The 17,660-nt window shown below is 43.5% G+C and overlaps 1 protein-coding gene across 3 annotated transcripts in view; it reads right to left on the bottom strand.

Annotated features, from left to right (window-relative positions):
* Window positions 1-17,660, bottom strand: part of ASB15 (ankyrin repeat and SOCS box containing 15) — a 59,405-nt gene that overhangs the window by 20,391 nt on the left and 21,354 nt on the right. For all 3 annotated transcript variants that reach the window (XM_068113012.2, XM_078776152.1, XM_078776151.1), the window contains exons 6-8: window positions 3,809-4,054; window positions 962-1,133; window positions 6-250 (exon numbers count right to left, since the gene is read on the bottom strand). In XM_068113012.2, coding sequence (XP_067969113.2) covers window positions 6-250; window positions 962-1,133; window positions 3,809-4,054 — 663 coding nt within the window. The remainder of the gene's footprint in view (window positions 1-5; window positions 251-961; window positions 1,134-3,808; window positions 4,055-17,660) is intronic.

Below are 17,660 nucleotides of genomic sequence, written 5' to 3'. Positions count from 1 at the left end.
CTTACCTTGAAGTAAAATCCTAGAACAAACAATGTCACAATTGGAGACTGCGAAGTAGAGAGCTGTAAGGCGGTGATCATTGTAGCTATGGTAGATACGCCGCTCCAGCGGGAAGTTAACATTGAACCCACTGGAGAGAAGGAGTTCTAAGCACTGAGGGTGGCCACCTTCTGCCGCTGAGTGGAGGGGACTGAGGCCACTTGCACACACTGCTGCCATATCCGTCACAGGGATCAGCTTCTTTAGGGCCCTGCAAGGCAAAGTGATCATAATGGAAATTTAACTTAGGCCTACAGCATAACTCGTGAAAATATGACACATTTACAACTACGTTTAAAAGGTTTTCATGTGGATAAAGCATCAATGTATCCAGGAATCCTCAATAGCTAAACTAACCAATGTGCACCATTCCGCGGCTGGACGTTAAGCTAGAGGACTCACCTTGCAGCAATGGATGGTAATCTGGCAGCAAACCAAGGGTATCTTTCATGAAGAGGAGGTAAGTTAGTCCCAGTATCCTGAACAAATTCCAAATTCCTACCACGCTCGGTGGAATGACAGGCTGGGCTAGCCAGTTGTTGAAAGAACTAGAACACACTCGGTAGAGAGCATACCTCTGCCAGGTTGACCAGTTTACGTTTTTTTATCCCATTGGATAGGGATAGACCGGATCTGGATCCGGACCTGAAACAAAATCAAATTGGCTTGTTCTTGTCGCCTAACCAACTCATCCACCAAGTTTTGTCATAACTCGTCCACAACTTTTTGAAATATCGTCCCTGGCAGCACCCTGACTAAGTTCCGAATTCCTGCCTTAACCTTAAGGGGGCACTGCATCAGCAGCCCAGCAACTCTCGCAGCAATGATGCAACCAACAGCCACATACTACATACACTCAGAACAGAATCTGTAAAATATAGATACTGCAGCACATTCCATATGTCACAATAATTGAACTCACAGGTGATGGCCGAGGTAAGAGACACGATGAATGGGTAGTTCTCCAGTGAGGTTGGGCACATTGGCGTCGGCTCCATTCTCCAACAGCATGGCAAGGCAGTCCGGGTTTCCTCCTTGAGCAGCGTCAAACAGCACAGATCCCCTGTCTGCTGCTTTTGCACAGATGTCCCCCCCTGTAGTGAGAATTAGGTGTAAAAAATTTTTTTCCTTAAAATCTACTTATTTTTTATCTAAGTTTATTTATTTTTAAGTTTCTTTATTTATTACCTCCGCCACCGAAGGTGGATGGAGGTTATGTTTTCACCCGTCTGTTTGTTTGTTTGTTACTTGCAAAATCGAAATCAAAATCGAATATTTTCAAGTACATTGGTCGATTGCGTTTGTTATTACGTGGCAATTTTTTTTTTTTTTTTTGACAAGAATGTTGATCACTCTACTCTGGTTTGTGTGTTTGTTTGTCTGTCCGCTCACTTATACTTGCCTACAGATCACAATTTTAAACCGATCTTCACGAAACTTCACCAAATGGTGGTGTTCGTGGTCCCACAAAATCTTATATATTTTGAGGTCAAAAGGTCAAAAGGTCAACATAGGCCAAAGGTCAACCACTTTTATTCAAATTTCTAAAATCCTCAATTTTCATCTGATTGACTTGAAATTTGAATAGGATTAACATATCGGCTAACTGAATTCAACCACCAAATATTATTGCAATCAGCATAGGCCAAAATGTGAAGATAGGCCAAAAGGTCAACAACCTTTTCAGATTTCTAAAATCCTTAATTTTCATCCGATTGACTTGAAATTTGAATAGGATTTTCACATCAGCTAACTGAATTCAACCAGCAACTATTTTTTTTAGATCAGCATAGGCCAAAAGGTCAACAAAGGCCAAAGGTCAACAACCATTTCGAGTTTCTAAAATCCTCAATTTTCATCCGATTGACTTGAAATTTGAATACGATTTTCACATCAGTGAATTGAATTCAACCACGAACTTTTTTTTAGATCAGTATAGGCCAAAAGGTCAACATAGGCCAAAACGTCAACGAAGTTTTCAAATTTCTAAAATCATAAATTTTCATCCGATTGACTTGAAATTTGTATAGGAATTTCATATCAGCTAACTGAATTCAACCACCAAATATTTTTGAGATCAACATAGGCCAAAAGGTCAACATAGGCTAAAAGGTCAACATAAGCCAAAAGGTCAACAAAGTTTTCAAATTTCTAAAATCCTAAATTTTCATCCGATTGACTTGAAATTTGAATAAGATTTTCATCTCAGTGAACTGAATTCAACCACCAACTATTTTTTAGATCAACCTTGGTAACAAGGTCAACATAGGCCAGATTTCTAAAATTGTCAATTTTCATCTGATTAACTTAAAAGTTGAAGATGATTTTCATATCAGGTCACAGAATTCAACCACCAATTATTTGTGAGGTCAAAAGGATGCTCTACTGAGTGCCATTCTACTTTGTTCTCTTTTGTCAAGTGTCGCTCTATGAGTGATTTCATCTGTCTGTCTGCCTGTCTGTTTGTTTGTCACTCGCCTACAGGTCAAAATTCGAAACTGATCGTCATGAAACTTCACCAAGTTGTAGAGGACGTCACAATTGAGAAGCCTATTGATTTTGTGGTCAAAGGTCAAAGGTCAACTCAAGGTCAAACTTCCAAAGTCAACAATTTCATCGAAAAATCATAAATTTTCATCTGATTGACTTGACAATTTAACAGCATTTGCAAAGTGCCTCACTGACTTGAAAAACCAACTATTTTTGAGGTCAAAAGGTAACTCAAGGTCAAACTTCTAAAATCATCCATTTTTCATCTGAAAAATCGTCACTCTTCATCCTATTGACCCGAATTTTGATCAAGATCGTCAATTTTAATCTTGATGAAATGGACCATTTGATGGATCAATGGCAACCCTTTTTTGGCAGGTGTGGGTGGATTTTGAAAGTATTGTGCTCTGCATGATGGCTTCTTGTTTGTCTGTGAACAAGATATTTCAAAAAGTTGTGGATGGATTCGGACGAAACTTGGTGGACAGGTTGCCTATGTGACAAGGAAGAATTGATTCAAATTTGGTGAAGATCCGAATCCGGATCCGGCTAGTAGAATTTGTTAAGTGATTCTTCACCATTGGGGAATATGGGCAAAAACGATATTATATAGCAGGATATCTCAAAAGGTTGTGGACGGATTTGGACAAAACCTGGTGGACAGGTTGGGTTTGTAACAATGACTAATCGATTCCATTTTGGTGAAGATCTGAATATGGATTCGGATACGATAATTATTAAATTTTTTAAGTGATTCTTCACCATTGAGAGATAGGGACAAAAACGATATATAACATGATATTTAAAAACGTTATGGACGAGTTATGACTAATCTTGGTGAACGCGTTGGTCAGGTGACAATAACAAGCTGATTTGATTTTAGTTCAGGTCCGAATCCAGATACGGCTTATCATTGGGATACAAAACATAAACTGTTCAGCCTGGCGGAGGTATGTGCTCTACCGAATGCTGTTCTAGTTGCATATGCAAACGTTTCACCTTCCCTTGCTTTGCCCCTGCCAACATCCTCTACCCCAATATCCTCCCTCCTGCCAAGTCCTTTACCCTCTAAATTTTTTCAACCTCTCTTCTCCTCTTAACCTTCTCATTCACTCCTTTTTTAAAACCTATTTTACTCTCATGTCACCTGCCAACATAATATTTACTTGGTCATATTGTGGAGGTGTAAAAATCGTTTTGCCTTAATCTGACGATGGAGTCTTTTAGTATGAGATTAGCATGCTGCAGTCTAGTCTGTAGCAAAACAGGTTGTACGTACCTTTGTGAATAAGCTGTTCAACAACCTCCAGGTGGCCTTTCTCAGCGGCAACAGACAGTGGCGTGGCACCAACTGCATCCCGCTGGTTGACTGAGGCACCGTAGCAAAGTAGAAGGGCAACAAGGTCAGGTCGACCGCTTCTGGCCCCCTCGTGCAAAGGGCTCCATAGATGAAGACCCGGCCGCGTGGCTTCGGCGCCATGCCTCAGCAACGTGGACACTAACTCTGATTGGCCTCTACGAACAGCTGTGAATCAAGGCATAATGAATTTGGTGAACAATATGATCAACTAAACATATATGACATTTGTTTGTGATAAAAAAAAACATGAATCTGTCTTCATGGGAAAAAGAGAAAGAGTTCAGTTCCTTTGTAAGTTACAATTCAACACTGGATCTGTATGTTGACCTTGATGTATTGTGGTGCAGGAGAGTAGAAGATGATCACAGCACATTATACTATGTAAGCAATGACATTGCGGCATCACGCACTAGGGCTGGAGGAGGCAAATGAACAATACATTTTTTATTCTATTGCATTTCATCTTTTTATTCTTCAGGGACCAATAAATTGTCCAAGGCACAATCTTCTTGCATACGAATGAAGACTGATATAAAAAAATTTGTGACAAGGGAAGTCAGAGTGGTTGATAATGACAACTTTGCACTAAAGATTGATGTGACTATTCCATAAAGTGTGAACATAGATCACAAGTCAGTATGACAGGACAAAGTGTTTAGATTTTTTTTTTTTAATAAAGGACGGAACTGATAAAGGAAGGTTATCAGTGCAGAATGACTGGTCTAAACTCACCAGTAAGACCTAATGTGGTCAAGTACGAGAAAGTAAAATATGCCATGAAAGGAACTTGAAAAAGGAAGAAAATTGACGTCATAACAGTAACAGTCAACAATGAGAGTGATAAACAACCTCATGGAGTACAGTATTTGAATGAGATACCAGGAAATGTAACAACAAAGAAGCTACAACTGAACTCTGTGTGGGGTTTGGTGATTATCCTTATAGGTATCCTTGGACTGGGCCTAAATATGCTACACAATACGTTTGGGAAGTCTGAAAATGTTCAAATGCTTAAGATTGACAACATCAACATTCGGTCCTGGAAACATAAACCTAGAAAATGAAGATGGACGCCTCGAGCCCTGGGTGGGCCTAATTCTGACTTCTGAAACCCACCAAAGGAGATGAGAAAAAGGCCATTTTGTCTCCACTTTAACACGAGCCACGCTGGAAAAAGGTGGTCCGAGGGCAGCTTAGAAGGAGACGAGACATCAAACCACTTAACAGCATGACATGACAGAATTGTTCCAGATATGACTTGAGTTAAAGATCCTTGTCTACCTATCAGAAACTCTGTGCATGTCCAGTGTTAAACAAGCATTCTGAGTATTGCGCTGCAATACATGTCCCCTACCAAAGTTCAAAGTGCCATAACTTTGTCAAAAATGATCGAATATGCAAATTTATGCACGATTGATGCTGCTTTTCAAACTTGATCTGAGGTATGCTGAGTCACACGCCTCGCCTCATTGATAAGCCCGCAAGGTCGCTCCGTGGAGCGGCCTGCACGTATTGCACTGTGTGAATTATATAAATTATTACCAACTCACGGTCTGAGGTACTAGCGATTCAAGAGATATCCATTTTTTTATGGCACATTGGAGAAGCCAATGCGAGGTTTCTTCTTCCTCAGCTTGTCACAACTCTGTCAAATGCGATCGAGTTAAAAAAGTCAGAATTTGACCAAATCTGTTTTAATCGTTTGTTAATATACCTCAGCTATTGACAAATCTTAAATTAGAATTTTATTTGAGGTTAAAATGACCGCGACAGGTCGTGTCCAACGATCCCTTCAGTCTGTGCATGTGATGAACAATTAAATCTGCACACTTGACGCCTCTTCGTCTTCACGCAATAACAACTTCTAGCTTCCAGACCGTACATCCAATCATCTTGAAATTTTGCACACTTGTTACTCTTCATGACTTCTACTATAGTGTGAAGTTTCACGTCGATCAATAAAGCGATTCAAGAGATATCCATTTTAAAAATATTTTCGTTTAATTAACGATAATCTGCCAAACCACGTGAGCTATCGCAAATTCCAAAAGGACATTTTAGTAGACTGACATGCTGAACAGATCTGTGAAGTTTCCCCTCGATTGGATCAAAAATGAGGGAGGGGCTCGGTTTTAAAGGTTTATGCTTAAAAACGTCATAACTCTGAAACCATGTGACGCATGACGTCATGCTCGCTGACTTTTCTGTTCGTCATGGGTATGCGATTCTGCCTGCAAAGTTTGGCTTCGATCTGTTCAGCCGTTGCAGAGAAAAAGGGGTTTCCGTGTTTTCACGAAAAACAATATGGCGCCAGAACCACGTGACTTGTGACGTCATAATTACCATTAAAATATTCTACAGACCGAGTCCCTCCTATGGTGAAAATTTGATCTCAATCGGTCCTATTATTGCAGAGAAAATCTTTTTTAAAGGAAATTAAAACTTAAAATGGCACTGAGTTAAGGATCATCAGAATTATCAGAATTACCAAAGTTCAAAGTGCCATAACTTTGTCAAAAATGATCGAAACGTCGTGAAGTTCGAACCTGATCTGTAACGTATCATGAGGAAACGATGTGCTAAGTTTGAAATCATTAGCATTAAGCGCTTAGAAAAAAAGTCCGGAAAACTGTTCTTTGCGTGACGGACTGACGGACTGACGGACTGACGGACGGAGGGACGGCGTGCAAACCTATAGTCCCCTCCAGTGTACACCGGTAGGGGACTAATAAGGACAACTTTATATGTTATCAGCTACTGCCCCCACCTGGATTATAATCGAAATGTTACATTGCATTCTGCAAGTTTCCGCTCATTTGGTCCTTTATTGTTGCTTCTTGTGGACATTTTGCTGAACGTGGTACCCGCTACGTTTAAGTTCTGCGGTGCCGCCCTACTTTGGTCTCAGCACTCAAACTGATCATCCACCTGTGATATTTGTGAACGATTACGTGCTCCGTGTTGCCTTACATTTACACAGTGGGATGAGTGATCAGCCTTACTATAGTCTAGGCAAGAAATTCAAAAATGTGCTTATTTAAGCTGCATGAGGCATTTTTGAGGAAAAGCAAACAAATAGGTTTTTCTGAAAGGGATTTTTGTGCTGAATATGAATATCTTGTTTGTGTTTCCCAAAATTGCCTAATTAGGTCATTAATTAAGGTCAAAGGTCAATAAGTGCAAAATTCAAGTTTTCATAGAATTTATATTATTTTTAATATCCAATACAGTGGCGAAAAAGTTTATCGAGTATCTATCATATTAAGCCATATATCGTATGTCAAAGATTTGAATTTAATGGAAAATGTGAAAGAAATGTTTGCTTCTGAAGAGAATATCTCCGTAACGGTTGGACTTTTCATGCATTACCATATGGGCTTAACCCCATCTACTTTTGATATGTCAATGCACTAGTGAAATGGTTTTTCTGGCTTCTTCTTTTTTTCTCCAAAGGTGAATTACTATGGAACCAGTTATAAGCCTGAAGCGCCAGAGAGAGGTATCCTTTGAGCTGTGTATCATATGTCAGCTGAGTGGTCGAGCTGAAGATGAGCCGTTTAACCAGACCGAACGGGGCTTAACTACCGTAAAAGAAGCAAAGGAGATGAGGAAGAAGCTACGGAATGATGACTATAGGGCTGCCGTTGACAGGCTGACATCGCTCTTCGCAGAAAATTCAGAACCTGCGCCAGAACTTAAGTGGCACAGAGTGTGTTATTCAAAGTACACACATAAGAACAATATTAATGCTAAACTATCCAATGAACAGCGTGTAATGAACAGTAGGCCTACTGATGAAGGTAGACCAGAACGATATTTGCGCAGCTGTTGTAACAAAATGGACTGGAAGTTATGCATTTTCTGTCAAGACCCGAAAAGCAAGAAGACAACGAGTAACGTATCTACTATGAATACGAGTTCAAACATATATAATAATGCAAAATATGTTCATGAGGTATTTGTACGCATTGCAGATACAAATGACTTGGTTGCAGCTGAAGGATGTTATCATTCAAACTGCCTGAATAAATTCTATAGAGATGCTAATAGAGCCAAAAGTGATAACAAATCGACTGACTTGGCCATAGTTTGGCTCTGTCAAGGACTGAAACATTCTGCTGTGAAAGGTCATGTTCTTGAACTTTCCTCTGTGCTTGAAAGATACAAAGATCTTTCCAGCGAGGCAAACTGCGAAATACCATTGTCGTTTCTTAGCAGGATTACAACTTTCAAAGATACTTTAGTGAGGTTTGTTAGTAACAGTTATGAATTTGTAGTCATGCGCAATGCAATACCATCCGAGAGACAAACCCTCTTAGTTCCAACAATATTCTATCATGTACCTGCGTCAGAGACAGTAAATGAGCCTGTCCAAGAAACTATTCCGATTTTCAAACCAGATGATGATGAGTTTAGGTCCATAGTTCATGTAGCACTGAAACTTCGAAGTGATATATTGTCACACCCAGCCTTCAAGGGTGCAAATGTAACTGAAAAAGCTGAAGTAGCTAGTATCCCTCCATCTGTAAATATGTTTGTTAATATCTTACTTGGTGGCCAGAATCATATTGATCAGGATTTTAATGATCATGACAGCAACGAAGTCGATGCAATCAAGAAGGCAAGAGTCCTTAGCATTGGGCAAGACATGGTTTATGGCGGTTGTGGGGACAAGAAAGCCCCACCTAAGCATGTTGGTTTATGTCTTACTTTGCATCAAGCAACGCGATCAAAGAAACTTGTCAACCTATTCCACAATGCTGGTCACATTGTTAGTTACAGCAGGATTCTTCAGTTTGATACAGCGATGGCAGAGACTACATTACAACAACTTGATCCACAAACTGGGGCAGTAGTTCCAACAAATTTGGTTGCTGGTAGGTTTGTTCATTTTTCTGGGGACAATCTTGACATTAATGATTGTACCTTGGATGGTAAAAACACATTTCATGCAACCCAACTTGATGCATGGCAGAGGGGACCTGCTGGCGACAGTGCACTTGAGAATATTCAACCATCAAAGACTATGACTCTAAAGATTCCAGCATCATTGGAAGAAATTCACGAAACTAATGCTACCAGAGGTGGCACTCGTCCAGACTTCGGTGACGTAGAAATAAATTGGTTTCATCCAACAGAAGAATATCAAAACAACCTCGAAGCTAGTTCTGCACGTGACATAGCATTTCTGCTTACTCGTCAGGATGTTGAGCAAAAGCCTTCATGGACAAGTTTCAACCAATCAAACCCCAGCCATGACGAACCATTAAAAAGTACAATTGGTTACATGCCCATCATTCTTGCTCCAGTTCATGAATTGTATATCCTGGTTTCCTGCACCAACACAAGTGCGAAAAGTGGTTTTTCAACACTAACACAAGTGCTAAAAGTGGTTTTTCAACACTAACACAAGTGCGAAAAGTGTTTTTTCCACACTAATACAAGTGCAAAAGTGGTTTCCTGCACCAACACAAGTGCGAAAAGTGGTTTTTCAACACTAACACAAGTGCGAAAAGTTGTTTTTCAACACTAACACAAGTGCAAAAAGTGTTTTTTCCATACTAATACAAGTGCAAAAGTGGTTTCCTGCACCAACACAAATGTGAAAAGTGGTTTTTCAACACTAACACAAGTGCGAAAAGTGGTTTTTCAACACTAACACAAGTGCGAAAAGTGGTTTTTCCTCACTAATACAAGTGCAAAAGTGGTTTCCTGCACCAACACAAGTGCGAAAAGTGGTTTTTCAACACTAACACAAGTGCGAAAAGTGGTTTTCAACACTATCACAAGTGCGAAAAGTGAATTTTCCACACTAACCCTGAACACCCTTGTGCTGAGGGCACTTCATGTTGCTAGGTCCCTGGGGAATAACTACGCTGTAGTCACAGTGGATCAGGGCTTGTTCCCACAGCTGATGGAATTGAAATGGACAGTCCCAGAATTCAAGGACACTTTGATACCAAGGCTAGGTGGCTTGCATACCTCTATGAACTTTTTGAAAGTTATTGGACAGCATACGGGAGACATTGGATTAGTAGAACTGTGGGTTGAAAGTGGGCTTCTTGGTCCAAACACAGCTGAAAAGGTAAAAGATGGCAAAGCGTATGCTAAGGCAGTTAGGGCAGATAAGTTAACCTGGCAAGCTCTTTGGCAATTATTGATTCCACAGGTACGAAGGTATATTGAGGACAAAGACACTGAAATATCCCAAGAACTGGTCAAAGCCATTGAGACTGAAGACCACAATACTCTTCTGGCGATCACACATTCCCCAGAATTTCGACAGCATGTGGCTGTTTTCACGGAGACCAAGCAAAACGACAAAAACTTCAAGTACTGGTGGGATTACATGAGTATGGTGTCTGTCTTACTCTCTTTCATCAGAGCACAGCGTGACGGAATATGGGAACTCCACACCTTGCAGCATTTCGTGAAATGATGCCGTTTTTCCACAGATATGATCACACCAATTATGCAAGATGGGGATGTGTGTACTTATCCCAGATGAAGCAGTTACCACAGGAGATAGAGAGCGAGTTTCAACAAGGCAATTTCGTGGTGAAGGGATCGAACCAAAGATTCAATCAGGTGTCCCCTGATCACAGCTTGGAATGGCTCAATGGTATTGGAAAGAGAAGTGGTAGCATTGTAGGGATAACTAAAACAAATACGGCCCTTGCAAGGTGGACGTTGTCATACAACCAAAGAGCAAGCATTTCAAATCAGACATACGAGATGATGAATGTTGGTTTGGATACTGAGTGGACCCCGAATGAAGCAACATCAGCTAGAATTTCACGAGACAACAATGACGAAGCAAACATTTTGAATGTCTTGATGAGGTTCAAAGTGTTGCATGTAGACACTGTAGATCAGCCCAAAACCCTTCTGAATATTGCCACAAAGGACATGGCCACCATTGAAATAGAGAAGTCACTGTTGAATGCAAAGCAGCTGGGGCAGAACCAGTTGGACACCTTCGTAAAAGACAGGTGTATTGATGCGAAGGTCGATTTCAGGGACAAGTTGCCAAAGGTAAAACCTCTTACTTTTTCATCCTTGTATGAAGTGCACACAGCGACAAACACTTCCAAAGGAAAGATGGAAACTTTGAAAGCTGACAGGAACTTTACGCAGAGACTCATCACAGCATATCGGGCGGGTAGACCAGTTGATTTGAGCAAGATCTTAAACCATGAATTGATGAACGTACCAGTAAGCATTGCTGACACATCTGGCTCGCTGCGGACCGGTACCAAATCCATTCTATTTGATGTGTTGACGAAAGATGTGACATCACCCCCAGAAATCACCATCAGAAAACCTGCTTGTCTTATCATAGATGGACAAGCCACGATTATGTCATTGGGAAAGCCATGTGATGCGAAAACCTTTGGCGATTATGCTGATGTGTTTGTCAAACTCATTTTCAAGCAAGGTAGAACATATGATAGGATTGATGTGACTTTCGATCGATACCAAGAGCTCTCAATCAAAACTGGAACAAGGGAAAAACGGACAAAAAAGTCCAGGCCAATTTGACGATTGATTGAAAATCGAGATGTCCCCCTCCCAAGCAAATGGACAGACTTCCTGGCATCCACTGACAACAAGAGAGACCTTTCTCTTTTTCTGTCCAATGCACTCATTGCATCTGCTCCAAGTGAGAAGACAGTTGTTGTGGGTGGAGGGTTTGTTAGCGAGACAGATGTGCAAAGTACTGATCCTGACATGAACATGGAGTTGTTGGAAGGTAATCATGAAGAAGCGGATACCCGAATTATACTCCACTGTATTCAAAGTGATGCACCAACTATTGTGGTGTCAGCCCGTGATACGGATATCCTTGTTCTACTTCTAGCGCATTTTGACAAGATGGTTTGCTCACAGTTATGGCTCAAGGCTGGCACCTCTAAGAAACCGAAGTATGTTCCAGTTCATGATATCAGGAAACAACTCGCCCTCGATGACCACACATTTGAAACAATCCCAGCATTCCATGCAATCACAGGGTGTGATTCGGTATCATACTTCTCTGGACACTCAAAGAAGTCAACATGGGATTGTTACGTGGTCCCCTCGGTGAATACCTGGTCTCGGTGACCCCCGGACCGTGAGAGGAACTCCGCCAGCAAGCTGTATTATATATGCGCTTTCGCCACGCAATCCATATGAATTTCACCCAGGAGACAACTGATGTTCAAGGATATATTTCCAATGGTAATGATACCATACAATTTCAATGACACAACCACGGAGATTTTCCCCGAGCAATCAACAATACACAACCATCAACAATTCCCAATTCACAAACACTTCCCTATGAGTAAGATGGCCATCTTATATACGTGTGTCCCGGTGAGTACTCACAACCCCCTTTCGGTCTCTGCTCCTCACAATGTCTCTGGGCCCCTCCTGACCAAGATACTGGTCGGCGTCTCCGCACTCGGGCGGTTGAACGAACCCCGGGTGGACGTTTCTCCACCGGGTAGATATCGTACCAGGCACCGTGGCTGCAGCCCCTCGTGGCCACGCGAAGCGGGTACGGTAGAGCAAGCCAAACCCCACACCGCTTGCAAGGCGCGTTAGGCCCCAACGTGCGACCCGCACGCGTCTGTTTAGACGGTGCCGCGAACGATGCCAGACGCGGGGTCGATGCACGGCCCCACGTCAACTTGACGTCTCCACCGGGCAGGTACACGTCCCGGTGATTCCTCTCGCCAGACAGGCTTCAGAACGCCGCTTTTCCACGCAGCGCAAGGTCGATCCCACCTTTTGTCGGAGCGGGGCGAGGAAGAATAATACACGTCCCTTTTCTTCCTCGTGTCTTTTTTTCTTCCGTTTCCGGTCACTTCCGTTTCCGGCCACTTGTTCAGAAGGGCTCCTGACCCTCCAATCACAACAACCCTTAATATACTACACACGGATAAGCAAAGACCTGAATGGTAATCCACATACATTCACATAAATATGTAACACTCCCCCCCTTCAAGAAAGAAAGTTTGAACCCAGCGAAAACTTTCTTTGCCGGCCAATTTGGAGAAACAAACCAGATAACTCAACCCCCCCACATTATCAGTTGCCCCCAGGCACAGTTATCACTTAAAAATAAAGCAACCAAAATTTCACCACAACCCCTCCAGATTACTCACTCTGGACTAAGCACCAGCAACGACATTGTCCCTGCCAAATCAAACTCCATCTCATGACCCTCTGACTTTGACCGCCAGTTTCTTGTGAATGAAGGTTAAGGGGTTGATCACAGATCCAAAGTTAAGCCACTCGATAGCACTTTTTCTGGGAGGCCAAGCCGAGTATTCACTACATGGATGCCTTTAGGAACGTGGAGTTCACGGTTAGTCCGTGCAGGAAAGTTCTCTACATGGGCGCCTTGAGGAACGTGGAGTTCACGGTTAGTCCGTGCATGAAAGTTCACTACATGGACGCCTTTAGGAACGGCGTTCACGGTTAATCCGTGTAGGAATCTTGGCTCGGCGGCTCCGCCACATTCAATGCTTCAACTTCTCAGAACTTCCCTAATAATTAGGGTGGGACCACTTGTCCCTGTAGTCCCATGAATAGCGGTCTCCTTCTCGGCCACTACTTTGCCAATCCTTCCTTCGGGAGCGGCCGTAACTCAGGGAGCCTCCATAATAATATTGATTGCGGCCACCACCAACACTACCGCCCAGTTGTCCTCTCCTGTAGACCTCTCGACGTCTACGAAATGCCTTCCCTACTGTTATGGTCCGACCCTCCAAATCCCTGCCATTCCAATTCTTCTCTGCCTCTCTGGCGTCTTTTGTGCTGGCAAATGTGACAAAGCCGAACCCTCTTGACTGTTGCGTTTCCCAGTCTCTTACCAACCGCACTTCCACCAGCGGCCCATATCTGTTGAAGACAGAGGTCAGAACTTCTTCCTCTGTTTTGAAGTTCAGTCCCCCTACAAATAACTTGGCACTTTTGTCGCCATCCCGAGCTGGTGTGGCGTTATTTTCCCTGCTGGGCTCTTTACCAACCCTCAGGTTACCATAAACTTGACCCCCGGCCAAATCATTCCCGATAACCACAGATACACCCTCTACAGGAAGCGTGGCTTGTAAACCGACGGTGACCGGTCCTGACACCAAATCGGACTCCAAATGGATGACATGAAGGGGAGCACTAACACCGCCCCCGATCCCCTGTAAACGAACACTATCCCCCGTTGCCGTCTCCTCGGACCATGGCAAAATGCCTTCCAGCATTAAAGATTGATGTGCCCCTGTGTCCCTCAATATCCTAACCGGTTTCCGGTTAGTCGAGGCTCCATCCCGTGACACAAACCCCTCTGAAATAAATGGTTGGTAACCCTTTTGATGGCGATTTCTCACAATGGCCATTGCGTTTGGAGTCGTAGTAGTCGGACTCCGCTCTGGGCCTTCGCTTTTCATGCGGTAACAACTGGACATCAAGTGTCCAGGTTTCTTGCAAAAAGCGCAAGTAGGCCCGGAGGAAAAACTCGTGGTCTGCCTCGGGCCCCCCAAACTATAAGTTTGTCTTGGGCCCGCATCCCTCTGATTTCGAACCGGTGGGGTATCATAGTTGTCCCCATAATCATCTCGAGGCCGCCGCCATGTATGGTCGTTCTCCGCACCTGCTGTTCCCCACCTCCCCTGCGGAGATCTAGGCGAGGAGTTAGGTTCGTGGACCCCTATTCGGTGGGTTAAGGCATAATCATCTGCCATGGTGGCTGCGTCCCACAACTTTGGTACCTTCTTTTCCTGCAGGTACACTTTGATGTCCTCGTGGACACACTGCTGGAATTCCTCCACCAGGATCAAGTCCCGCAATGTTTCGAAGTCTTTCCCGACTCCTTTTGACTCACACCACCGATCAAACATGTTTTCTTTCACTCTGGCAAACTCCACATGGGTCTCACTCTCCCTCTTCCTGGCATTCCTGAATTTTTGCCTGTAAGCTTCCGGAACCAACTCATAGGCCTTGAGGATGTGCTTCTTCAGTACCTCAGAATCTGCACATTGGTCCATTGGTAGCGCCGAATAAATTTCCTGAGCTTTCCCCACCAGCACACTTTGCACGAGTATGGTCCAGGCCTCCTCCGGCCAGTTTAATTGTCGAGCCACTTTCTCAAAGTGTGGAAAAAATTTCGCGACTTCTTTTTCACTGAACGGTGGAACCAGCCTCACATGTCTGCCCACATCCCAGGTTTTCTGGTTAGGTGTCGACCCCGTCAGCAAGGGTGGTGCCTCTCCCCGTTCTCTCATTAACTCCAGCTCCTTGAATTTGATTTCTTGCTGAAGCTCCATGTCACGTTCCTTTAATTCCCTTTCCGCTTTTCTCTCCTCTGCTTCGAGGTCCCTTGCAGCTCTCCTCTCCTCCGCTTTTCTCCCTTCTAACCTTTCCTGGAGTTCTCGTTCCACTCTCCTTTCCTCTGCTTGCTTCTCTTCTCTCCTCTCTTCTGCTTTCCTTTCCTCTTCTGCTCTTTCCTTTTCTGCTTTCCTTTCTTCTTCTGCTCTTTCCTTTTCTGCTTTCCTTTCTTCTTCTGCTCTTTCCTTTTCTGCTTTCCTTTCTTCTTCTGCTCTTTCCTTTTCTGCTTTCCTTTCTTCTTCTTTGATCCGTTCCTGGCTCCGTAATTGCAACTCCAGTTTCCGGAGCTCAACGTCTTCTGGTTCTTCGGGTAGCCACTCCCAGGCTAACTCGTCCCATGTTCCTAATCCCACCATAGATTGTATCACCGTGGCCTGCAACTCTGCCTTCCTCAAATTAGTTCGGACCTCCAAGTTAAAATGTTTGGCCAATTTCAAGAGGTCCGACTTTAGCAACGCTCGGAACTGTGCCTCACTCGGGGTTACCCCAAAGTTCTGTGCCACAAACGCCATGGTGCCTATCGTTAACACCTGTTAACCTTCACCCAAGACTTTACCCCAATTTCTCAAAAAAAAAATTCCCAATTAATAATTAATTAATTAATTTTAATTAATAAAAAATATTATTATTTTATTATTTTATACAATTTTAAATCCCGGACGTAGACCCAATTGCGAAACCGCAAATCGTAATTTGGACGAGCCCCCAATTCTGTTACGTGGTCCCCTCGGTGAATACCTGGTCTCGGTGACCCCCGGACCGTGAGAGGAACTCCGCCAGCAAGCTGTATTATATATGCGCTTTCGCCACGCAATCCATATGAATTTCACCCAGGAGACAACTGATGTTCAAGGATATATTTCCAATGGTAATGATACCATACAATTTCAATGACACAACCACGGAGATTTTCCCCGAGCAATCAACAATACACAACCATCAACAATTCCCAATTCACAAACACTTCCCTATGAGTAAGATGGCCATCTTATATACGTGTGTCCCGGTGAGTACTCACAACCCCCTTTCGGTCTCTGCTCCTCACAATGTCTCTGGGCCCCTCCTGACCAAGATACTGGTCGGCGTCTCCGCACTCGGGCGGTTGAACGAACCCCGGGTGGACGTTTCTCCACCGGGCAGGTATCGTACCAGGCACCGTGGCTGCAGCCCCTCGTGGCCACGCGAAGCGGGTACGGTAGAGCAAGCCAAACCCCACGCCGCTTGCAAGGCGCGTTAGGCCCCAACGTGCGACCCGCACGCGTCTGTTTAGACGGTGCCGCGAACGATGCCAGACGCGGGGTCGATGCACGGCCCCACGTCAACTTGACGTCTCCACCGGGCAGGTACACGTCCCGGTGATTCCTCTCGCCAGACAGGCTTCGGAACGCCGCTTTTCCACGCAGCGCAAGGTCGATCCCACCTTTTGTCGGAGCGGGGCGAGGAAGAATAATACTCGTCCCTTTTCTTCCCCGTGTCTTTTTTTCTTCCGTTTCCGGTCACTTCCGTTTCCGGCCACTTGTTCAGAAGGGCTCCTGACCCTCCAATCACAACAACCCTTAATATACTACACACGGATAAGCAAAGACCTGAATGGTAATCCACATACATTCACATAAATATGTAACAGGATGTATTCTTGGAACACCATCATCTACTAAGGGGTCTTGGCAAGTCTCTGAGTCTGTCCAATGAAGTGTCCAATGATGCTGAGAGATTTATATGTCGCATATATAAGACATCATCCGAGAACTGTGACCAGGCCCGTGTAAAGCTGTTCAGTAAATGTCAGGCACCAGAATCAATGCCACCATCCAGTGATGCTGCACTTCACCATATACAGCATGCAAATTACCAGAGCTTCATATGGAGAGAAGCGTGCAATCCAAACCCAGTAATTCCTTCCCCAATGGACTCTGCTGGATGGAAGCTGGCTGATGGTCTTCTCTCACCGGTGCTCACATCTTTACCCCCTATCCCAAAAGCATGCAAGGACATTGTACAGTGTGGCTGTACCAAGGGTTGCACCAGTGATAGGTGTTCGTGCAAGAAATGGGATTTGAAGTGTACGGACGCATGCAAATGCAGTGACTCGGAGACTGTAACATGCAAAAACAAGACTAAATAACGCCAATGCTAGGATATTGCCACAATACGGTTATTTGACACTTCATCAGTGTTGGTTTAAGGGGGTGAAATATAAATATAGAAATATAAAAAAGGTGACATATTCCTTTCTAATATATTGTTAGATATATTGTTGTCATATATAGAGAGGAAACCAAAATCAGTTTTGGTGGCCTACGTTGGAAAAAAGACAAATCCATGCGACCAAAATTGAACTGTTATTGAGATATTGGCAATTGAACCGTTATTGAGATATTGGCGATAGAATCAAGAATTC

The sequence above is a fragment of the Myxine glutinosa genome, chromosome 4, assembly GCF_964187855.1.
Source record: "Myxine glutinosa chromosome 4, kmMyxGlut1.1, whole genome shotgun sequence".
In the NCBI taxonomy this organism is placed as follows: Eukaryota; Metazoa; Chordata; class Myxini; order Myxiniformes; family Myxinidae; genus Myxine; species Myxine glutinosa.
This window is presented reverse-complemented; position numbering and strand designations above follow the sequence as displayed.